A 24,812-nucleotide genomic window follows, 5' to 3' on the forward strand; every position below is an offset into this window, starting at 1 on the left:
TCTGAAAGGTTTGAGTTGCCTTATGCAGGTGTGATTATAGTGGGGGTATAGGGAAATCTACCAGAGAGGTGGCTAGGGCTCAGAGTTATCCTAGGGGATAGGGCCTGGTATGTAAATCACCATGTACTCAACACCTAAGCACCAGGGCAGCTAATGCACTATTCAGTTAATCCTGGCAACGACAGGCAAGGCCAGTATTCCTGTGCCACTTCACTTAGAGACGTGCAGCAAAGGGCTGAGGTCACATCGCATGTGGAGGTACAAGGCCTCACTTTGAGGCCCAAATGCCTCTGAAGTCCTCAGTATTTGCAAGTGCCTGCAGGCGTCCAACCTGGCTTTCAGAGCACAGCATGCTGAGGTTACTGCTGGACGACATCAAACTTCTGGACAGGCCTAAGTATTAACTTGAGGGGCTTCCTCCATTGACCAGGGGGTGTGCCACCTTCTGTAAACATCACCATCAACTGAAACGCACGAGAAAATTCCGACGGAAGCGTCCACTCTCACGGGTGAGAGCGGTGGGGGCACGCGCACTGGGCAGCCGCTCCAACAGCCACAGGACGCAGGCGCCCAGCGGTTCAGGGGCTCCCTGGGAGGCCTCGTGGGGCAGCTCGAGGGAGTGAGGTTGGGAGAGAGCGGCAGGGGTGGGCGTCAAAAGGAATGACGTGGGGAGAAGGGAGAGATGGAGGCAGTGGATAGTGGATAGTGAAAATGGGAAAACTGGCAATTTTCATTTTCAAAATTATTTTTTTGAGATGTCATTCACATGCCATAAAATTCACCTTCTGAGACCGCAAATTCAGTGTCATTTCGTACATTCTCAAGCCTATGCAACCATCACCATCATCTATCCCATCACGTTTTCATCACCCCACAAAGAAGCCCCCATAACCATCAGCAGGCCCTCTTCATCCCCTCCTCCTTCAGTCCCTGCAACCACACATTTCCTTTCTATCACTATGGTTTTACCTTTTCTGGACATTTCATGAAATAATACAAATGTGACCACTGTGTGGGGCTTCTTTCACTTAGCATAATGTTTTCAAGTTCGTCCCTGTCGTAGCACGTGTCAGTACTCCATTCCTTTTTATGACAGTGTAATATTTCACACATACACCACATTTAAAATATCCATTCATCCATCGATGGGCATTTCGGTTTTTTACACTAATAATCTCCATTTATTGACAGTGTATTCTGTGCCAGGCAGCACCAGGCTAAGTTACTGACCTTATTTCACAGATAAAGAGGCTTGGAGAGTGTGAAGAGTTTGCCCAAGATTAAGAGCTGGCAATTGGGGGAACTGGGGTTTGAACTCAGGTGAACTTCAGAGGTAATAAATTCACATGACAGAACATTAGAAAAGGTACACAAGGGCACTCAAAGAAAAGACACCCTTTTCCCCACATTCCCCAGCCACACATTTCCCTCCTCAGAGACATCTGCTTTTGCCGTGCCGTGGAATCTTCCAGAGAATTACTTATACCTCAACATGTATGTTTCACAATTTATTGACTAATCTGTCCCACTGATTTGAAATGTCACTTTTATGGTATAATAGATTCTTATACGTACTTATGTTACTCTTTTCAGAGCTGTCCTGACTCTTTTTTGCCTATCTTTTATGTTTGCCATTTCTCTAAACTTTTTATCTTCTTTTTGATTTAAAAAACTGTTTCCTTTTCTTGTTTGTTTCTCTTAAGGCATTATCCATTATGTTCATTCACTCGTATGATTTTATTTAATTTATTTCTGTTTGGCAGTGTCGGGTATTAGTTGCAGCACGTGGTCTCTTCGTTGAAGTGCGTGGGCTCTTTCTTGCAGCTCGTGGGCTCTTTAGTTGTGGCGCGTGGGCTCCACAGCACATAGGCTCAGTAGTTGCAGCGTGCAGGCTTGGCTGCCCTGCGGCATGTGGGATCTCAGTTCTTCAACCAGGGAAGTCCCCACTCTTGTATTATTTTAAATTTAGTCAGCTTTTCTGAATTTTTTTTCTTTTATTTTGAATTCTGTCCTGAGTTCTATCATCTTACCTAATTCTGGTTTATGCTGTTCGTTCATCTGATTTTTTATTATGGTAAAATATACATAAAACCAAATTTAGTATTTCAACCATTTTCAATTATACAATTGAGTTACATTAGATACATTCACAGTGCTGTGCAACCATCAGCACTATCCAAATTCAAAAGAATTATGTCAAGGTCTTCCCTGGTGGCACAGTGGTTGAGAGTCCACCTGCCGGTGCAGGGGACACGGGTTCGTGTCCCGGTCCGGGAGGATCCCTAATGCCGTGGAGGGCTAGGCCTGTGAGCCATGGCCGCTGAGCCTGTGTGTCCGGAGCCTGTGCTCTTCAACGGGAGAGGCCACAACAGTGAGAGGCCCGTGTATCACAAAAAAAAAAAAAAAGAAAGAAAGAAAAGAAAGAAAGAAAAAGAAAGTCTAAACCACTAAATTCAATCATACAGGAATATAACATTTAAAAAAATTTTCTTTGGCTTTGCAGCATGTGGGATCATAGCTCCCCAACTAGGGATGGAACCCATGCCTGCTGTATTGGAAGCGCAGAGTCTTAACCACTGGACCACCAGGGAAGTCCCAGAATATAACTTTTAGAGGAGAAGTTATAAACCCCTTGGTTATATGAACTGCAGATTTTTAGTAAGAAGTCATGTATTTTAAACGACTTGGAGCTTTAAAGAAAGGAAGGAAGGAAGGAAGGAAGGAAGAAAAAGGGACTTCCTTGGTTGTGCAGTGCATATAATATCAAAAATAAATAAATTAATTAAATAAATTTAAAAAAGAAAAAAATGCTGAAATCCACTGACTAATTATTCAGGCTGTTATATCTCACCATTTCCAGATACATTCCTTTATAAACTTTTAGCAAAAAGTTATCTTATGTCAGAAAAAATGAATTACAAACTTTTCTCTTTTTCCAAAATTTGAGAAATTCCCCTACACTTCTACCTTCAAATTTTATAAAAACGGAAAAGTAGTGACAACCCTTATACTTATATCCAATTGCATCATCTGGCCACATGCCTTCTACATCAATCAAATAACTACAAAACAACAAAATTCGAGTCATTTGTAAATAAAAAGGAAAGAAAATCAAGCTTTTGCAAAAAACGTACAATTTCGCTTTACAAATATAGGTAGAAAAATCCTAAAGAAACATCAGCACATCTAATCGATAATTATTAAAGAATGATATACACCATGACTACCAAAAGGCGTTATTCCAAGGACTCAAGGGTAACGCAACTTTAGAAAATCTATTAATATAACTATTTACATTAATACAACAATTTAATTAATAAATGAAAGAGAATAAAATACAGGACCAAACTGGCAGATGGTAAAAAGTTATCTGTTAACATGCAACAGTCAGTTTCGGTGAAAATGCTCTGTACGCTAAAAACAGGAGACTTAATAGGACAGAGTATTCATCAAGAACCAACAAATAACAAAAGACAAATTAGGATAAATATGAACATCATATCTAAAAAACCCTATCCAACCAACCATAGGAGCCAGAAACTTAGGAATCACCATCACTGACGGCTATTTCTCCCTCGCCCTCATCCTCAACCCACCAGCAGTGCTAACAATGATACTGCCTACATACCTCTAGAATCTGTCCACATCTTTCCACCACAATGACCACCATACCCTGGTCCCAGCCACCATTATGCCCAATTTCTACAAAAGTCTCCTAACTTGTTTCCTCGCTTCCACTCTTTCTCCCTGCAGTGCCTTCTCCACGCGGTAGCAAAATGATAGGTTGAAAATGCAACTGGGGATGTTCCACACACTCACCTTCAACAAAAAAAGTTCAACGCTTTTCTATTACTCTTAAAGTCTGAAACGTTAAACAGAAGCGTGCACGATCGAGCTCCTGGTGGTGTGGGCACTTGTGCTCTTAGCGGCTCTCCCCTCCAGTGCCGCCAGGGGAAAGGGCAGAAGGACGCAGAGGCGCTGCTGCCAGAGCTGCCGCCTCCTGTGGGAGCTGCACAGCCAGCAACCTTGCTCCACTTGGCTGGGCAGGGACCCCGTCCAGTACAGTTAGTTCCCCCGACAGCACTGGGGCCAGGCCAGGGGAGAAGGGCCAGCTGTCCTGCCAAGAAGCTCATCACCCTCAAGGCAAACACCTCCAACCCTCAGACCCCGGGATATTCAGAAGCGCTAGACGGTCCAGGCTCGCATTCTCACCTGTGCGCCTCAGGGCGTGACGTGTACTCTGCGCATGCGCCACCCCTCCCTAAACTATTGCGTCCCGCAAACGCAAGCCCATTGTTCGCTCACAGGTTGCAGAGCTATAAATACCGGCAACAGCCCAAACGGTGCGCACTTCGCTTTTGGCCGTGTTGGCAACTGAAGGAGAATGCTCGGAGCCCAGCTCTCTCTCCAAGGACCGATCTCACCCAAGTTCTCTACGGGCAGTTACTTAGGTAGGCCCTGCCCCGGGCACTGGGGGACCAGCACCTGCCAGGAGGGCTCAGCTGCCCCCAGCCCGCTCCCCGCGCCCACCGACTTCCCGTGGCCGGCCCGGGTCACCCAGCTGTCTATGGCCGGCTATCCACTCGCAGGCCAGCCCACAAGTGCCCAGTGACTCTGCATCTGTGCTTTGCCACAGAGTCTCTGAGACCCCATTCTACCATCCCGCAGGCCCTGCGCTCCTTTCTGGGGGTCCGTATCTCCACCTGCAGGCGAGGCCATCGGAAGAAGGCGGTGATGGGTGCTCTCACCTCCATGATGTCCCGCAGCTCAGGGTCCGCAGTGGACACAGTCACTGTCAGTGTGGCGCGGGGGCAGCCAGTGCCGCCCACGACGCCCAGCTGTGTCCCGAACTGCAGCACAGAGCAGACGGTGTTGAGGGCCCTGGGAGAGAGCGGGAAAGGGATGGCCAAGCAGGAGGACGTCCCCATCATTATTGGTGGTGGTGCTATAACCACTTTACAGACGAGCAATCTGAAGGAATCAGATCGCTTGTTTCTTTCCAAAAGCACGTCAGAAATTCACTTTCGGGTAATCCTTTTGAGGTAGGATGAGAAACCAGGCTTGAAGAGGGTAAAAATGACTCTTTAAATTTACCACTTGGGCTGAGCTATATGTGAACTCTAGGTAAGAGCGTGGGAACTGCACAAGCAAAGTGAGACACTGAAGATCACAAGGGTAATTAATAGCCGTACTGTTTTCTAACGGACAAAGAAAATGCCTGTATTATAAGTTCTATTTCTCCTGCTTTCTGGCAGTGTCATGCTCAGAGCAGCGTCCTGGCAAGGAAGTCAGGATACTTAGGTTCTGAAACCTGGTAAGGATACTAACATAATGAGAGAACTTGAACAAGTCAACCTGACCTCTCTGAGCCTCCGTTTCCTTCCTCATGAAGTGAGACTGGGAAAATAGAAGTTCTCTAAGGCCCTCCTAGTTCTAAAATGCTTCCAGTCTAGGAAACAGCATAGAAGTCAATACTAGTGCAGGCTGAAGGGAAAGATAGGGCAGGGAGAAGGTTGCTTCCATCCTAGAGAACAATGTCTGAACCATACCACTTGGGTCTTCTGCCCATCTGTGCCCAAGATGGGAGCACAGGCAGTTAATACAGAAGAGTGTAAAACTGCTCAGTCCTTACAACCATCATAACTGTCTGATTTTTGGATTCTCAGTAAGTATTGACAGTAGAGGTGTCCTGATAGCAAGAACCTTCCTCAAGCATAGTGGGAATTTATCAGTCTCCCTGATTTTTTCGTCACCCCCTTGTTCTTACAGAAAATTGCCAAAATCCATCTGTACTTGGAACTCTGAATTCTCTGCAGCACTCTCTTCCTGTGGTGAGCAATGCAGCTTCCCTAACAGCAAGTGTCTGCAACTTCTCCAGAGTCTCTGCTCCTGCCGTCAGTTCGGCATCAGCTACGGCCACCTCTTTCCAGACACACATGGGTAGTGCCTACCTTCCCCAACATTCTAGCACAACTATGTTATCTGGAGTTACTGACCAGAGCCAGATCTCCACTTCAGCTGCATCCTATCCAGGTGTTTCTGAGTGGGGCATCACAGGAAGCACTGAAAAGAATTCTTCTTCACTCGGAGACTTTACTCTGGCACTCACTGACCAGCACACAGCTGCTTCCTCCATGCTTATGGCAGCCCAGTATGATAAAACTGCAGACACCAATACCATGGCCCCTCTATATCCATCACTTTCTGCCAGCCTTGCTCAGGGAACGCCATCTCAGATTCCAAATCAGGGACATAGCCTGTCACTTCCCTACCAGGAAGGAAGCCAGGTATCTTACTATAACCACGGCACACTGGGGTCTTTACTGTATGGAGAACTTGGCTCCTGCCTGCAGTCCTATGGCTCTGTGTCATACACAGGAAGTAGGGCCTCTGTGCAACCAGAAATGGTAATGGTACTAAAGGAGATTCAGCCCACCAATATCTTACCACCAGCTTCCACCTCTGGAATCTACTACCCTGTGTCTGCGCACCACATCACAGAAACAAGTTTTCCAGGTGAGTACAAACAGCAAGAAAGTTGAACAATGAGGTCAGCATTCAAAAATGGGGTCAACTCTACAGCTGGGAAGTGGTGTATAGACAGGTAGCATTTAGATCCTGAGTCTTTAATAACCACTACCTTTGCTCAGGGCTGTCTGTATTTAGACTCTACATAAGAACACCTAGGGCTTCCCTGGTGGTGCAGTGGTTAAGAATCCGCCTGCCAATGCAGGGGACACGGGTTCGAGCCCTGGGCTGGGAAGATCCCACATGCCATGGAGCAACTAAGAGTCGCCCAGCAACTAAGAAGATCCAGTGAAGCCAAAAAAAATACATACACAGAATAAATAAGTTCAAAACATAAATAAATGAGTATAAATTTTTTAAAAAAGAACATCTACTGCAGGTGGGAAGGTGGGAGGGACACTGTAAAGGTCATCTATGCTACATGTACAAGAACCCCAAGAGCATACCAATAGGTACCACATTTTTCACCGCTGTAGCCGATCATTCCCCCTGTACTACCACACTGTATCTCTCCCTTCCCTAATCTACTGCTAGAGTCTCTTTGGAAGGTGTTTCAGAACTCTTGTTATGATAGTGCCAGTTTAACTGTCCTCACTTCCTTAATATATACCAGGATTTAAGACCTTAGGGTCCGAGATCCTGTCCAGAGCAAGCAGGCTAAGACTCTGTCTTTGTTTATCTATTTCATCAGGAAGGGCTCTACTCCCTCTCCTAGTTCATGGTGTGAAGTGTTCTTAGCCTCTCAGGAACGTGGGGAGAATTGAACGGACTCTATATGAGAATGCTAGGCTTTGTAAAACATTTCATTTTTGAAAAATAAGACTCATTTTTTAATTGACTTATAACAATCCTGTGAAATACAAAGAAAACCAAGAATCAGTGACAGGAAATGATCACCAGTAAGAATTACAACAGTCACCACTTATCTCGTAGCATAGAACACTGTCCATGGTCCTTAAGAAGAGTTAGTAGAAATGCCTTGCCCATCTTGCCCCTATACACCAACACAGCGATCATATACCTTGAAAGGTACATGATTGCTGTGTTGGTGTTTAGGGGGAGCATCTCACTTACGAGGGACTGACTTCTACCTTGACTCCTTTGTAGGGATGGAGACTTCCCTGGTGATGAAAACTTCCCTGGGATGGCAACCTCCAATCCAGACATTTTGTGTGACACAAACTCAAGAACTCCCCGAGTCCTGCAGGAGCAGAAGTATTCAGATACTTGAGAGAAATCCACCACCCGAACTTGGGGACATTTCAGGGACAGCTCCAGTCCAGAGTGCCAGTAGTCTCCTGGCCCTGCCTCCAGCTCCAAGGCAGGGACAAATAGAGAGTAAGAACTTGGAGGCTAGTACAACCAAGCTTTCAAAGCCTCTGGATGCCTACCAGATCCCAAGAGAAAACCAAGAGCTTCCACTACTCCCTTCAGAAATCCCTGATATTCACCAGCTCCCGGGCTGCACTGACCCCGTCAGCCAAGAGGAGCAGCCTGGTTCTGAAAATGCTCATCTGGGAAAGGACAGCCTGAGTCTTGAGGACCTAGGGACACTTGAAAATGGGATGGAATCTAGCAGTGGTTTTGCAGACACTACTACACTGGCGGAGCATAGTCACCTTCCCCAGCTCTTTAATTCATTGAAAGATCTTCATCAATCCAAAGGTCCCAACGTGATCAAAGCCAAAGACACCAGGGTCATTAAAGTGAATCAGGTGCAGGAAAAGCCAAGTGTCATAAAGGATCCCTCTGATCAACCCAGGAAGAACAAACATAAAGCCTCTGAGCCTATCAGTGGTGCTCCCAAGGCCAAAATCCAGCCAAAGAATCCACAGTGCCTGTTAGGGGGAGAAGTGGTTCTATGCAATGCTGCAGTCAGTGGCAGGGCTCCTGTGAACACGGCCAAGCATTCTAAAGGCAACCCTCAGGAAGCTGCATCCAGAAAGATCAGCAAAACTAAGAGCCACGGGCAGGAAAAGACCACAAGGACCAGAGGAAGAAAGAAGGCTGAAGAGAAGAAGCAGTCAGGGAACAAAGTCAAGGCAGAAGAGAAGCCAACAATTCCCAAGACGAAGCGAAAGGAACACCAAACTGAGCTTATCCATGAGAGCATTAAAAAGCCTCGAACCTCCCTAGGCATGCGCATGCTGGAGTCTGTGAAGGTTTTTCATGCACTGGGGAAGAAGAATGATAAGAGAACTGGGCTCTCTTCCTGTCGGGTCTTGGGAAATTCAAGCAACCCTAAAGACCCCCAGCCACCCCCAGCTATCCAGCCATGGCGGCGTACCCCACGTGAGGGTAAGAGTCCTGAGAAAACTCAAGTCAAAGCCCAGAAACCAGACAGCAGTGCTGAAAAACAGTGTCCATCTCCATCCCAGTATGAGCTGCCTCCACCTAAGAAGGTCAAGTTTTCTGCCTGGGACAAGCCTCAAGCTCGACCTGCTCCTCGGAGGCCACAGTCTCTGGCCTCACATCGGCCTGCTGTGGCGGACCGTGCCCAGCCTGCTTCTTCTAACTCAGCTCAACCTGCTGCAGCCAGTTCATCCCAGCCAGCTCCTGCCTCTTTGCCAGGTCCTGCCAAACCAGCTCAGCCAACTGTGACCAACCCAACCCAACCGGGTTGGACCGCCCATATCCATCCTAGTGTCCCTCAGTCTGCTGCTCCTAGGCCTGCACCCTACAAGACTTCATCTTTCGCTTTTCTCCAGCGGGGGCCTATTCCCCCTGCTCTGACTAAGTGCCGGTCCCCACCCAAGCTCCAAACCCCATTTCTACTCCAAGACTTCAGCAAGCAACGAAGACCATGGAGGGAACCCAACGTTTCTGAGCCAGTCATGTCAAAGCCCATCGAACAAGAGCAGAGACCAGAGCGGGAGGCCATGAAGAGGCGGGCGCAACAAGAACGTGAGAATGCCGCCAAATACACCTCTTTGGGGAAACTGCAAGTTTTCATTGAGAGGCAAAAGGAAATGGAAATCGCTGACTACTACGGATATTTATAGTAAGAGCTGCTAGGATTGTTGGTGCCACCTTGGGCACCAGGTATAAATTCCTCTATTTATTCTCTAATTATATATTTCTGTTTTTATTTCTGTATATTTATTAAAACAATAAAACTGAATAAATGAATGTCATCGAATTAATAGACGAGTAATAAACCTTTTGAATTTTGAGATGCTGCTAACTGTGGCGTGCTTTAAGTTTTTGTGTTTTGTTTTGTTTTTGATGGGGTTGGAATCAAAGTCTGCATGAGAAAGGAAGCACTGAAAGTTGGATGGGAGAATGAAGGAAAGGGGAGGAAAGGGGTAAAAACTGAGGAAAGAGGAAGGAACGTGGCCCAGGGCTAGGAAGGCCAGAAGAGATTTATGGATTTATGAAAGGAAGCAGGAGTGAGGAGGAAATGGCAGAAGTAAAGAGCAGGGTCAGAGGTCAGGGCTGAAAGAACAAAATGTGAGTAGAGTTGAAGATGACGGAAGGTGAGTCTAGGTTTACTAGGAGAAATAGAAAAAGTCTCTTGGGGAGGTTGGCCTTAAGTCTCACAACCACCACACAGGTATTTAAGAAAACAAGAGGTTCAGGACACATCTCGGAAAGGTTTGAGTTGCCTTATGCAGGTGTGATTATAGTGGGGGTATAGGGAAATCTACCAGAGAGGTGGCTAGGGCTCAGAGTTATCCTAGGGGATAGGGCCTGGTATGTAAATCACCATGTACTCAACACCTAAGCACCAGGGCAGCTAATGCACTATTCAGTTAATCCTGGCAACGACAGGCAAGGCCAGTATTCCTGTGCCACTTCACTTAGAGACGTGCAGCAAAGGGCTGAGGTCACATCGCATGTGGAGGTACAAGGCCTCACTTTGAGGCCCAAATGCCTCTGAAGTCCTCAGTATTTGCAAGTGCCTGCAGGCGTCCAACCTGGCTTTCAGAGCACAGCATGCTGAGGTTACTGCTGGACGACATCAAACTTCTGGACAGGCCTAAGTATTAACTTGAGGGGCTTCCTCCATTGACCAGGGGGTGTGCCACCTTCTGTAAACATCACCATCAACTGAAACGCACGAGAAAATTCCGACGGAAGCGTCCACTCTCACGGGTGAGAGCGGTGGGGGCACGCGCACTGGGTAGCCGCTCCAACAGCCACAGGACGCAGGCGCCCAGCGGTTCAGGGGCTCCCTGGGAGGCCTCGTGGGGCAGCTCGAGGGAGTGAGGTTGGGAGAGAGCGGCAGGGGTGGGCGTCAAAAGGAATGACGTGGGGAGAAGGGAGAGATGGAGGCAGTGGATAGTGGATAGTGAAAATGGGAAAACTGGCAATTTTCATTTTCAAAATTATTTTTTTGAGATGTCATTCACATGCCATAAAATTCACCTTCTGAGACCGCAAATTCAGTGTCATTTCGTACATTCTCAAGCCTATGCAACCATCACCATCATCTATCCCATCACGTTTTCATCACCCCACAAAGAAGCCCCCATAACCATCAGCAGGCCCTCTTCATCCCCTCCTCCTTCAGTCCCTGCAACCACACATTTCCTTTCTATCACTATGGTTTTACCTTTTCTGGACATTTCATGAAATAATACACATGTGACCACTGTGTGGGGCTTCTTTCACTTAGCATAATGTTTTCAAGTTCGTCCATGTCGTAGCACGTGTCAGTACTCCATTCCTTTTTATGACAGTGTAATATTTCACACATACACCACATTTAAAATATCCATTCATCCATCGATGGGCATTTCGGTTTTTTACACTAATAATCTCCATTTATTGACAGTGTATTCTGTGCCAGGCAGCACCAGGCTAAGTTACTGACCTTATTTCACAGATAAAGAGGCTTGGAGAGTGTGAAGAGTTTGCCCAAGATTAAGAGCTGGCAATTGGGGGAACTGGGGTTTGAACTCAGGTGAACTTCAGAGGTAATAAATTCACATGACAGAACATTAGAAAAGGTACACAAGGGCACTCAAAGAAAAGACACCCTTTTCCCCACATTCCCCAGCCACACATTTCCCTCCTCAGAGACATCTGCTTTTGCCGTGCCGTGGAATCTTCCAGAGAATTACTTATACCTCAACATGTATGTTTCACAATTTATTGACTAATCTGTCCCACTGATTTGAAATGTCACTTGTATGGTATAATAGATTCTTATACGTACTTATGTTACTCTTTTCAGAGCTGTCCTGACTCTTTTTTGCCTATCTTTTATGTTTGCCATTTCTCTAAACTTTTTATCTTCTTTTTGATTTAAAAAACTGTTTCCTTTTCTTGTTTGTTTCTCTTAAGGCATTATCCATTATGTTCATTCACTCGTATGATTTTATTTAATTTATTTCTGTTTGGCAGTGTCGGGTATTAGTTGCAGCACGTGGTCTCTTCGTTGAAGTGCGTGGGCTCTTTCTTGCAGCTCGTGGGCTCTTTAGTTGTGGCGCGTGGGCTCCACAGCACATAGGCTCAGTAGTTGCAGCGTGCAGGCTTGGCTGCCCTGCGGCATGTGGGATCTCAGTTCCTCAACCAGGGAAGTCCCCACTCTTGTATTATTTTAAATTTAGTCAGCTTTTCTGAATTTTTTTTCTTTTATTTTGAATTCTGTCCTGAGTTCTATCATCTTACCTAATTCTGGTTTATGCTGTTCGTTCATCTGATTTTTTATTATGGTAAAATATACATAAAACCAAATTTAGTATTTCAACCATTTTCAATTATACATTTCAGTTACATTAGGTACATTCACAGTGCTGTGCAACCATCAGCACTATCCAAATTCAAAAGAATTATGTCAAGGTCTTCCCTGGTGGCACAGTGGTTGAGAGTCCACCTGCCGGTGCAGGGGACACGGGTTCGTGTCCCGGTCCGGGAGGATCCCTAATGCCGTGGAGGGCTAGGCCTGTGAGCCATGGCCGCTGAGCCTGTGTGTCCGGAGCCTGTGCTCTTCAACGGGAGAGGCCACAACAGTGAGAGGCCCGTGTACCACAAAAAAAAAAAAAAAAAAAAGAAAGAAAAGAAAGAAAGAAAAAGAAAGTCTAAACCACTAAATTCAATCATACAGGAATATAACATTTAAAAAAAATTTCTTTGGCTTTGCAGCATGTGGGATCATAGCTCCCCAACTAGGTATGGAACCCATGCCTGCTGTATTGGAAGCGCAGAGTCTTAACCACTGGACCACCAGGGAAGTCCCAGAATATAACTTTTAGAGGAGAAGTTATAAACCCCTTGGTTATATGAACTGCAGATTTTTAGTAAGAAGTCATGTATTTTAAACGACTTGGAGCTTTAAAGAAAGGAAGGAAGGAAGGAAGGAAGGAAGAAAAAGGGACTTCCTTGGTTGTGCAGTGCATATAATATCAAAAATAAATAAATTAATTAAATAAATTTAAACAAGAAAAAAATGCTGAAATCCACTGACTAATTATTCAGGCTGTTATATCTCACCATTTCCAGATACATTCCTTTATAAACTTTTAGCAAAAAGTTATCTTATGTCAGAAAAAATGAATTACAAACTTTTCTCTTTTTCCAAAATTTGCGAAATTCCCCTACACTTCTACCTTCAAATTTTATAAAAACGGAAAAGTAGTGACAACCCTTATACTTATATCCAATTGCATCATCTGGCCACATGCCTTCTACATCAATCAAATAACTACAAAACAACAAAATTCGAGTCATTTGTAAATAAAAAGGAAAGAAAATCAAGCTTTTGCAAAAAACGTACAATTTCGCTTTACAAATATAGGTAGAAAAATCCTAAAGAAACATCAGCACATCTAATCGATAATTATTAAAGAATGATATACACCATGACTACCAAAAGGCGTTATTCCAAGGACTCAAGGGTAACGCAACTTTAGAAAATCTATTAATATAACTATTTACATTAATACAACAATTTAATTAATAAATGAAAGAGAATAAAATACAGGACCAAACTGGCAGATGGTAAAAAGTTATCTGTTAACATGCAACAGTCAGTTTCGGTGAAAATGCTCTGTACGCTAAAAACAGGAGACTTAATAGGACAGAGTATTCATCAAGAACCAACAAATAACAAAAGACAAATTAGGATAAATATGAACATCATATCTAAAAAACCCTATCCAACCAACCATAGGAGCCAGAAACTTAGGAATCACCATCACTGACGGCTATTTCTCCCTCGCCCTCATCCTCAACCCACCAGCAGTGCTAACAATGATACTGCCTACATACCTCTAGAATCTGTCCACATCTTTCCACCACAATGACCACCATACCCTGGTCCCAGCCACCATTATGCCCAATTTCTACAAAAGTCTCCTAACTTGTTTCCTCGCTTCCACTCTTTCTCCCTGCAGTGCCTTCTCCACGCGGTAGCAAAATGATAGGTTGAAAATGCAACTGGGGATGTTCCACACACTCACCTTCAACAAAAAAAGTTCAACGCTTTTCTATTACTCTTAAAGTCTGAAACCTTAAACAGAAGCCTGCACGATCGAGCTCCTGGTGGTGTGGGCACTTGTGCTCTTAGCGGCTCTCCCCTCCAGTGCCGCCAGGGGAAAGGGCAGAAGGACGCAGAGGCGCTGCTGCCAGAGCTGCCGCCTCCTGTGGGAGCTGCACAGCCAGCAACCTTGCTCCACTTGGCTGGGCAGGGACCCCGTCCAGTACAGTTAGTTCCCCCGACAGCACTGGGGCCAGGCCAGGGGAGAAGGGCCAGCTGTCCTGCCAAGAAGCTCATCACCCTCAAGGCAAACACCTCCAACCCTCAGACCCCGGGATATTCAGAAGCGCTAGACGGTCCAGGCTCGCATTCTCACCTGTGCGCCTCAGGGCGTGACGTGTACTCTGCGCATGCGCCACCCCTCCCTAAACTATTGCGTCCCGCAAACGCAAGCCCATTGTTCGCTCACAGGTTGCAGAGCTATAAATACCGGCAACAGCCCAAACGGTGCGCACTTCGCTTTTGGCCGTGTTGGCAACTGAAGGAGAATGCTCGGAGCCCAGCTCTCTCTCCAAGGACCGATCTCACCCAAGTTCTCTACGGGCAGTTACTTAGGTAGGCCCTGCCCCGGGCACTGGGGGACCAGCACCTGCCAGGAGGGCTCAGCTGCCCCCAGCCCGCTCCCCGCGCCCACCGACTTCCCGTGGCCGGCCCGGGTCAACCAGCTGTCTATGGCCGGCTATCCACTCGCAGGCCAGCCCACAAGTGCCCAGTGACTCTGCATCTGTGCTTTGCCACAGAGTCTCTGAGACCCCATTCTACCATCCCGCAGGCCCTGCGCTCCTTTCTGGGGGTCCGTATCTCCACCTGCAGGCGAGGCCATCGGAAGAAGGCGGTGATGGGTGCTCTCACCTCCATGATGTCCCGCAGCTCAGGGTCCGCAGTGGACACAGTCACTGTCAGTGTGGCGCGGGGGCAGCCAGTGCCGCCCACGACGCCCAGCTGTGTCCCGAACTGCAGCACAGAGCAGACGGTGTTGAGGGCCCTGGGAGAGAGCGGGAAAGGGATGGCCAAGCAGGAGGACGTCCCCATCATTATTGGTGGTGGTGCTATAACCACTTTACAGACGAGCAATCTGAAGGAATCAGATCGCTTGTTTCTTTCCAAAAGCACGTCAGAAATTCACTTTCGGGTAATCCTTTTGAGGTAGGATGAGAAACCAGGCTTGAAGAGGGTAAAAATGACTCTTTAAATTTACCACTTGGGCTGAGCTATATGTGAACTCTAGGTAAGAGCGTGGGAACTGCACAAGCAAAGTGAGACACTGAAGATCACAAGGGTAATTAATAGCCATACTGTTTTCTAACGGACAAAGAAAATGCCTATATTATAAGTTCTATTTGTCCTGCTTTCTGGCAGTGTCATGCTCAGAGCAGCGTCCTGGCAAGGAAGTCAGGATACTTAGGTTCTGAAACCTGGTAAGGATACTAACATAATGAGAGAACTTGAACAAGTCAACCTGACCTCTCTGAGCCTCCGTTTCCTTCCTCATGAAGTGAGACTGTGAAAATAGAAGTTCTCTAAGGCCCTCCTAGTTCTAAAATGCTTCCAGTCTAGGAAACAGCATAGAAGTCAATACTAGTGCAGGCTGAAGGGAAAGATAGGGCAGGGAGAAGGTTGCTTCCATCCTAGAGAACAATGTCTGAACCATACCACTTGGGTCTTCTGCCCATCTGTGCCCAAGATGGGAGCACAGGCAGTTAATACAGAAGAGTGTAAAACTGCTCAGTCCTTACAACCATCATAACTGTCTGATTTTTGGATTCTCAGTAAGTATTGACAGTAGAGGTGTCCTGATAGCAAGAACCTTCCTCAAGCATAGTGGGAATTTATCAGTCTCCCTGATTTTTTCGTCACCCCCTTGTTCTTACAGAAAATTGCCAAAATCCATCTGTACTTGGAACTCTGAATTCTCTGCAGCACTCTCTTCCTGTGGTGAGCAATGCAGCTTCCCTAACAGCAAGTGTCTGCAACTTCTCCAGAGTCTCTGCTCCTGCCGTCAGTTCGGCATCAGCTACGGCCACCTCTTTCCAGACACACATGGGTAGTGCCTACCTTCCCCAACATTCTAGCACAACTATGTTATCTGGAGTTACTGACCAGAGCCAGATCTCCACTTCAGCTGCATCCTATCCAGGTGTTTCTGAGTGGGGCATCACAGGAAGCACTGAAAAGAATTCTTCTTCACTCGGAGACTTTACTCTGGCACTCACTGACCAGCACACAGCTGCTTCCTCCATGCTTATGGCAGCCCAGTATGATAAAACTGCAGACACCAATACCATGGCCCCTCTATATCCATCACTTTCTGCCAGCCTTGCTCAGGGAACGCCATCTCAGATTCCAAATCAGGGACATAGCCTGTCACTTCCCTACCAGGAAGGAAGCCAGGTATCTTACTATAACCACGGCACACTGGGGTCTTTACTGTATGGAGAACTTGGCTCCTGCCTGCAGTCCTATGGCTCTGTGTCATACACAGGAAGTAGGGCCTCTGTGCAACCAGAAATGGTAATGGTACTAAAGGAGATTCAGCCCACCAATATCTTACCACCAGCTTCCACCTCTGGAATCTACTACCCTGTGTCTGCGCACCACATCACAGAAACAAGTTTTCCAGGTGAGTACAAACAGCAAGAAAGTTGAACAATGAGGTCAGCATTCAAAAATGGGGTCAACTCTACAGTTGGGAAGTGGTGTATAGACAGGTAGCATTTAGATCCTGAGTCTTTAATAACCACTACCTTTGCTCAGGGCTGTCTGTATTTAGACTCTACATAAGAACACCTAGGGCTTCCCTGGTGGTGCAGTGGTTAAGAATCCGCCTGCCAATGCAGGGGACACGGGTTCGAGCCCTGGGCTGGGAAGATCCCACATGCCATGGAGCAACTAAGAGTAGCCCAGCAACTAAGAAGATCCAGTGAAGCCAAAAAAAATACATACATAGAATAAATAAGTTCAAAACATAAATAAATGAGTATAAATTTTTTAAAAAAGAACACCTACTGCAGGTGGGAAGGTGGGAGGGACACTGTAAAGGTCATCTATGCTACATGTACAAGAACCCCAAGAGCATACCAATAGGTACCACATTTTTCACCGCTGTAGCCGATCATTCCCCCTGTACTACCACACTGTATCTCTCCCTTCCCTAATCTACTGCTAGAGTCTCTTTGGAAGGTGTTTCAGAACTCTTGTTATGATAGTGCCAGTTTAACTGTCCTCACTTCCTTAATATATACCAGGATTTAAGACCTTAGGGTCCGAGATCCTGTCCAGAGCAAGCAGGCTAAGACTCTGTCTTTGTTTATCTATTTCATCAGGAAGGGCTCTACTCCCTCTCCTAGTTCATGGTGTGAAGTGTTCTTAGCCTCTCAGGAACGTGGGGAGAATTGAACGGACTCTATATGAGAATGCTAGGCTTTGTAAAACATTTCATTTTTGAAAAATAAGACTCATTTTTTAATTGACTTATAACAATCCTGTGAAATACAAAGAAAACCAAGAATCAGTGACAGGAAATGATCACCAGTAAGAATTACAACAGTCACCACTTATCTCGTAGCATAGAACACTGTCCATGGTCCTTAAGAAGAGTTAGTAGAAATGCCTTGCCCATCTTGCCCCTATACACCAACACAGCGATCATATACCTTGAAAGGTACATGATTGCTGTGTTGGTGTTTAGGGGGAGCATCTCACTTACGAGGGACTGACTTCTACCTTGACTCCTTTGTAGGGATGGAGACTTCCCTGGTGATGAAAACTTCCCTGGGATGGCAACCTCCAATCCAGACATTTTGTGTGACACAAACTCAAGAACTCCCCGAGTCCTGCAGGAGCAGAAGTATTCAGATACTTGAGAGAAATCCACCACCCGAACTTGGGGACATTTCAGGGACAGCTCCAGTCCAGAGTGCCAGTAGTCTCCTGGCCCTGCCTCCAGCTCCAAGGCAGGGACAAATAGAGAGTAAGAACTTGGAGGCTAGTACAACCAAGCTTTCAAAGCCTCTGGATGCCTACCAGATCCCAAGAGAAAACCAAGAGCTTCCACTACTCCCTTCAGAAATCCCTGATATTCACCAGCTCCCGGGCTGCACTGACCCCGTCAGCCAAGAGGAGCAGCCTGGTTCTGAAAATGCTCATCTGGGAAAGGACAGCCTGAGTCTTGAGGACCTAGGGACACTTGAAAATGGGATGGAATCTAGCAGTGGTTTTGCAGACACTACTACACTGGCGGAGCATAGTCACCTTCCCCAGCTCTTTAATTCATTGAAAGATCTTCATCAATCCAAAGGTCCCAACGTGATCAAAGCCAAAGACACCAGGGTCATTAAAGTGAATCAGGTGCAGGAAAAGCCAAGTGTCATAAAGGATCCCTCTGATCAACCCAGGAAGAACAAACATAAAGCCTCTGAGCCTATCAGTGGTGCTCCCAAGGCCAAAATCCAGCCAAAGAATCCACAGTGCCTGTTAGGGGGAGAAGTGGTTCTATGCAATGCTGCAGTCAGTGGCAGGGCTCCTGTGAACACGGCCAAGCATTCTAAAGGCAACCCTCAGGAAGCTGCATCCAGAAAGATCAGCAAAACTAAGAGCCACGGGCAGGAAAAGACCACAAGGACCAGAGGAAGAAAGAAGGCTGAAGAGAAGAAGCAGTCAGGGAACAAAGTCAAGGCAGAAGAGAAGCCAACAATTCCCAAGACGAAGCGAAAGGAACACCAAACTGAGCTTATCCATGAGAGCATTAAAAAGCCTCGAACCTCCCTAGGCATGCGCATGCTGGAGTCTGTGAAGGTTTTTCATGCACTGGGGAAGAAGAATGATAAGAGAACTGGGCTCTCTTCCTGTCGGGTCTTGGGAAATTCAAGCAACCCTAAAGACCCCCAGCCACCCCCAGCTATCCAGCCATGGCGGCGTACCCCACGTGAGGGTAAGAGTCCTGAGAAAACTCAAGTCAAAGCCCAGAAAGAAGACAGCAGTGCTGAAAAACAGTGTCCATCTCCATCCCAGTATGAGCTGCCTCCACCTAAGAAGGTCAAGTTTTCTGCCTGGGACAAGCCTCAAGCTCGACCTGCTCCTCGGAGGCCACAGTCTCTGGCCTCACATCGGCCTGCTGTGGCGGACCGTGCCCAGCCTGCTTCTTCTAACTCAGCTCAACCTGCTGCAGCCAGTTCATCCCAGCCAGCTCCTGCCTCTTTGCCAGGTCCTGCCAAACCAGCTCAGCCAACTGTGACCAACCCAACCCAACCGGGTTGGACCGCCCATATCCATCCTAGTGTCCCTCAGTCTGCTGCTCCTAGGCCTGCACCCTACAAGACTTCATCTTTCACTTTTCTCCAGCGGGGGCCTATTCCCCCTGCTCTGACTAAGTGCCGGTCCCCACCCAAGCTCCAAACCCCATTTCTACTCCAAGACTTCAGCAAGCAACGAAGACCATGGAGGGAACCCAACGTTTCTGAGCCAGTCATGTCAAAGCCCATCGAACAAGAGCAGAGACCAGAGCGGGAGGCCATGAAGAGGCGGGCTCAACAAGAACGTGAGAGTGCTGCCAAATACACCTCTTTGGGGAAACTGCAAGTTTTCATTGAGAGGCAAAAGGAAATGGAAATCGCTGACTACTACGGATATTTATAGTAAGAGCTGCTAGGATTGTTGGTGCCACCTTGGGCACCAGGTATAAATTCCTCTATTTATTCTCTAATTATATATTTCTGTTTTTATTTCTGTATATTTATTAAAACAATAAAACTGAATAAATGAATGTCATCGAATTAATAGACGAGTAATAAACCTTTTGAATTTTGAGATGCTGCTAACTGTGGCGTGCTTTAAGTTTTTGTGTTTTGTTTTGTTTTTGATGGGGTTGGAATCAAAGTCTGCATGAGAAAGGAAGCACTGAAAGTTGGATGAAGGAAAGGGGAGGAAAGGGGTAAAAACTGAGGAAAGAGGAAGGAACGTGGCCCAGGGCTAGGAAGGCCAGAAGAGATTTATGGATTTATGAAAGGAAGCAGGAGTGAGGAGGAAATGGCAGAAGTAAAGAGCAGGGTCAGAGGTCAGGGCTGAAAGAACAAAATGTGAGTAGAGTTGAAGATGACGGAAGGTGAGTCTAGGTTTACTAGGAGAAATAGAAAAAGTCTCTTGGGGAGGTTGGCCTTAAGTCTCACAACCACCACACAGGTATTTAAGAAAACAAGAGGTTCAGGACACATCTCTGAAAGGTTTGAGTTGCCTTATGCAGGTGTGATTATAGTGGGGGTATAGGGAAATCTACCAGAGAGGTGGCTAGGGCTCAGAGTTATCCTAGGGGATAGGGCCTGGTATGTAAATCACCATGTACTCAACACCTAAGCACCAGGGCAGCTAATGCACTATTCAGTTAATCCTGGCAACGACAGGCAAGGCCAGTATTCCTGTGCCACTTCACTTAGAGACGTGCAGCAAAGGGCTGAGGTCACATCGCATGTGGAGGTACAAGGCCTCACTTTGAGGCCCAAATGCCTCTGAAGTCCTCAGTATTTGCAAGTGCCTGCAGGCGTCCAACCTGGCTTTCAGAGCACAGCATGCTGAGGTTACTGCTGGACGACATCAAACTTCTGGACAGGCCTAAGTATTAACTTGAGGGGCTTCCTCCATTGACCAGGGGGTGTGCCACCTTCTGTAAACATCACCATCAACTGAAACGCACGAGAAAATTCCGACGGAAGCGTCCACTCTCACGGGTGAGAGCGGTGGGGGCACGCGCACTGGGCAGCCGCTCCAACAGCCACAGGACGCAGGCGCCCAGCGGTTCAGGGGCTCCCTGGGAGGCCTCGTGGGGCAGCTCGAATGAGTGAGGTTGGGAGAGAGTGGCAGGGGTGGGCGTCAAAAGGAATGACGTGGGGAGAAGGGAGAGATGGAGGCAGTGGATAGTGGATAGTGAAAATGGGAAAACTGGCAATTTTCATTTTCAAAATTATTTTTTTGAGATGTCATTCACATGCCATAAAATTCACCACCTGAGACCGCAGATTCAGTGTCATTTCGTACATTCTCAAGCCTATGCAACCATCACCATCATCTATCCCATCACGTTTTCATCACCCCAAAAAGAAGCCCCCATAACCATCAGCAGGCCCTCTTCATCCCCTCCTCCTTCAGTCCCTGCAACCACACATTGCCTTTCTGTCGCTATGGTTTTGCCTTTTCTGGACATTTCATGAAATAATACACATGTGACCACTGTGTGGGGCTTCTTTCACTTAGCATAATGTTTTCAAGTTCGTCCGTGTCGTAGCGCGTGTCAGTACTTCATTCCTTTTTATGACTGTGTAATATTTCACACATACACCACATTTAAAATATCCATTCATCCATCGATGGGCATTTCGGTTTTTTACACTAATAATCTCCATTTATTGACAGTGTATTCTGTGCCAGGCAGCACCAGGCTAAGTTACTGACCTTATTTCACAGATAAAGAGGCTTGGAGAGTGTGAAGAGTTTGCCCAAGATTAAGAGCTAGTAATTGGGGGAACTGGGGTTTGAACTCAGGTGAACTTCAGAGGTAATAAATTCACATGACAGAACATTAGAAAAGGTACACAAGGGTATTCAAAGAAAAGTCACCCTTTTCCCCACGTTCCCCAGCCACACATTTCCCTCCTCAGAGACATCTGCTTTTGCCGTGCCGTGGAATCTTCCAGAGAATTACTTATACCTCAACATGTATGTATCACAATTTATTGTCTAATCTGTCCCACTGATTTGAAATGTCACTTTTATGGTATAATAGATTCTTATACGTACTTATGTTACTCTTTTCAGAGCTGTCCTGACTCTTTTTTGCCTATCTTTTATGTTTGCCATTTCTCTAAACTTTTTATCTTTTTTTTGATTTAAAAAACTGTTTCCTTTTCTTGTTTGTTTCTCTTAAGGCATTATCCATTATGTTCATTCACTCGTATGATTTTATTTAATTTATTTCTGTTTGGCAGTGTCGGGTATTTGTTGCCGCACGTGGTCTCTTCTTTGAAGTGCGTGGGCTCTTTCTTGCAGCTCGTGGGCTCTTTAGTTGTGGCGCATGGGCTCCACAGCACATAGGCTCAGTAGTTGCAGCGTGCAGGCTTGGCTGCCCTGCGGCATGTGGGATCTCAGTTCCTCAACCAGGGAAGTCCCCACTCTTGTATTATTTTAAATTTAGTCAGCTTTTCTGAACTTTTTTTCTTTTATTTTGAATTCTGTCCTGAGTTCTATCATCTTACCTAATTCTGGTTTATGCTGTTCGTTCATCTGATTTTTTATTATGGTAAAATATACATAAAACCAAATTTAGTATTTCAACCATTTTCAATTATACAATTCAGTTACATTAGATACATTCACAGTGCTGTGCAACCATCAGCACTATCCAAATTCAAAAGAATTATGTCAAGGTCTTCCCTGGTGGCACAGTGGTTGAGAGTCCACCTGCCGGTGCAGGGGACACGCGTTTGTGCCCATTGTTCGCTCACAGGTTGCACAGCTATAAATACCAGCAACAGCCCAAACAGTGTGCACTTCTCCTTTGGCCGAGTTGGCAGCTGAAGGAGAGTGCTCGGAGCCCAGCTCTCTATCCATGGACCGATCTCACCCAAGTTCTCTATGGGCATTTACTTAGTTAGGCCCTACCCCTCACACCCGACCCCGGCACTGGGGGACCAGCACCTGCCAGGAGGGCTCGGCTGCCCCCAGCCAGCTCCTTCGCCCACCGACTTCCCGTGGCCGGCCCGGGTCACCCAGCTGTCTATGGCCGGCTATCCACTCACAGGCCAGCCCACAAGTTTCCAGTGACTCTGCATCTGCACTTTGCCACAGAGTCTCTGAGACCCCATTCTACCATCTCGCAGGCCCTGCGCTCCTTTCTGGGGGTCCTTTTCTTAATCTGCAGGCAAGGCAATCAGAAGAAGTCGGTGATGGGTGCTCTCACCTCTATGATGTCCCGCAGCTCAGTGTCCGCAGTGGACATAGTCACCGTCAGTTTGGCGCGCGGCCAGTCAGTGCCGCGCATGACACCCAGCTGTGTCCCGACCTGCAGCACAGAGCAGACGGTGTTGAGGGCCCTGGGAGAGAGCGGGAAAGGGATGGCCAACAGGAGGAAGACCCCACAGTCATAGAGGGGAACGACGGCCAGAGAAGCAGCCCCGATGGCACCAGTGATGCACGACCTGCATTTAAGCCCCTGGGGGTCTCTTTCTTCGTGCCCAGACCTGGACCTCTGCAGAGACACCTCCACGCCAAGAGGGCAGAAGACAGTTCCAACAGGACACTCCACACCTCTTGTATGAGCTCCTGCCCCCAAAGAAATGCCATCACGAGCTCATATAGCTCCACCCGAGGTTTCCCGCCCGTGAAGAGAAGGAGGGGTCCCGCCATACCGCAAGGGCTGCCCCAGAAGTCCTCAAAGAAAGGGAGCGAGGAGGGTTCTCTGTCGCCCTCTGCAGCTCCGGTCGTTTCCCAGAGGAAAAGCCAGCCTGACAAGGTTGCAGAGGCAACAAGAGGGCAGAAACAGCCCTGGAGGAACTGCTCCCCCACATCTGACAGTCCCAGGCCCTCAAAACGCAGGTTTCCTCTACTGGCGCACAGGCGAGGGGAGACTCTGAGGCTGCCCTCTCCCCCTCAGCTGGGTTTCCGGGTCTCCGCCCAAGACCTAGACTCGGAGAAGGAAGCAAGGAAGCAGCGCTCCGGCGCATCCTCCGAAGCCTGGCTCCTGGCTGGCCGGCTCCTGCCGCTGCTGCGGCTTCCCTTCCCTGCTTCATCTCGGGACCTCCTAGGAAGGGGTCAGGAGGAACCCCTTTACAGCCCGAGGCATCCGTCACAGCTGCGGTGGACGCCAGACCTGCCTATCCTGCGGCTCCCAGCACCTCCCGAATGGAGTCCAGCACACCCGTGTGTGTGTACTCTCCTATCTTCACCCCACAGAGCCTCCCTCCTGTCACCAGCCCTATTGCCCCGCTCCCCCCAATCCTGCCCATTACGTGGACTGTAAGTTCCAGACCCTCACCCGTCTCCCAGCAGCGAGGAACCCCCGCCTCTGACAGCTCTCTCCTGTATTTGAAACGGAGAACTCCAGCCTTCGTCCCTGCTCCAGCCCCCCCAGCTAATCGCAGCCACGCACAAGCATCTTCTGGGGGTACATAATCGAGAAATTACACCTTGGGCACATATGCCAGCAGCACTCAGCTGTGTTTAGGGAGCCCTGGAGCCAATACGCAGGCCATCTCTGTGGCCCCTGATTGGCAGCAGTGAGGAACCCCCGCCTATGACAGCTCTCCCCTGTATTTGAAACGGAGAGCTCCAGCCATCGCCTCTGCTCCAGCTCCACCAGCTAAGCGCAGCCACGCACAAGCATCTTCTGCGGGTTCATCATCGAGAAATTCCACCGTGGGCACACATGGCAGCACCCAGCTGGGTTTTGAGAATAGAGCGGCTGGCCAAGGTCTGAGCTTCAACTTTTCAACTCTGAGCATTACAGCAGGAACCAGGGGGCCCCCGATCACCTCACACAGCAATGGGGGAAGGGTGGGCCTGAACTCCGGGGCCCTCCTCACCACAGCTACCTGCATGGTGACCACGGGACCCAGACCTGCACAAGCATCTTCTGGGGTTCATCATCGACAAATTCCACTGTAGGCACACAGCTGGGTTTTGGGAGCCCTGGAGACACTACCCAGCCCATCTCTGGGGCGGATGACTGGCAGCAGCGAAGAACCCCCGCCTATGACAGCTCTCGCCTGTATTTGAAACGGAGAGCTTCAGGCTTTGCATCTGCTCCAGCCCCCGCAGC

At 47.6% G+C, this 24,812-nt stretch overlaps 3 protein-coding genes across 3 annotated transcripts; all 3 read left to right on the forward strand.

Moving 5' to 3' along the window:
- Positions 1-5,762: 5,762 nt before the first annotated feature.
- LOC309797474 (uncharacterized protein C2orf78-like) lies at positions 5,763-6,599 on the forward strand (the record flags this gene model as incomplete). Its single annotated transcript, XM_082645995.1, has 1 exon — positions 5,763-6,599. A coding segment is annotated over one exon (780 nt), but the record flags the coding sequence as incomplete, so codon positions are not given.
- A 953-nt stretch (positions 6,600-7,552) lies between these two features.
- LOC309797475 (uncharacterized protein C2orf78-like) lies at positions 7,553-9,530 on the forward strand (the record flags this gene model as incomplete). Its single annotated transcript, XM_082645996.1, has 1 exon — positions 7,553-9,530. Exon 1 carries the CDS (start codon positions 7,638-7,640, stop codon positions 9,528-9,530), a length of 1,893 nt encoding a protein of 630 aa, XP_082502122.1. The 5' UTR covers positions 7,553-7,637.
- Positions 9,531-15,877: 6,347 nt separating this feature from the next.
- Positions 15,878-19,645, forward strand: LOC309797476 (uncharacterized protein C2orf78-like; the record flags this gene model as incomplete). Its single annotated transcript, XM_082645997.1, has 2 exons — positions 15,878-16,631; positions 17,751-19,645. Coding segments are annotated over 2 exons (2,649 nt in total), but the record flags the coding sequence as incomplete, so codon positions are not given.
- Positions 19,646-24,812: the final 5,167 nt, after the last annotated feature.

Source organism: Mesoplodon mirus, assembly GCF_964341445.2.
Source record: "Mesoplodon mirus genome assembly, contig: HAP1_SCAFFOLD_551, whole genome shotgun sequence".
NCBI classification, from domain to species: Eukaryota; Metazoa; Chordata; class Mammalia; order Artiodactyla; family Ziphiidae; genus Mesoplodon; species Mesoplodon mirus.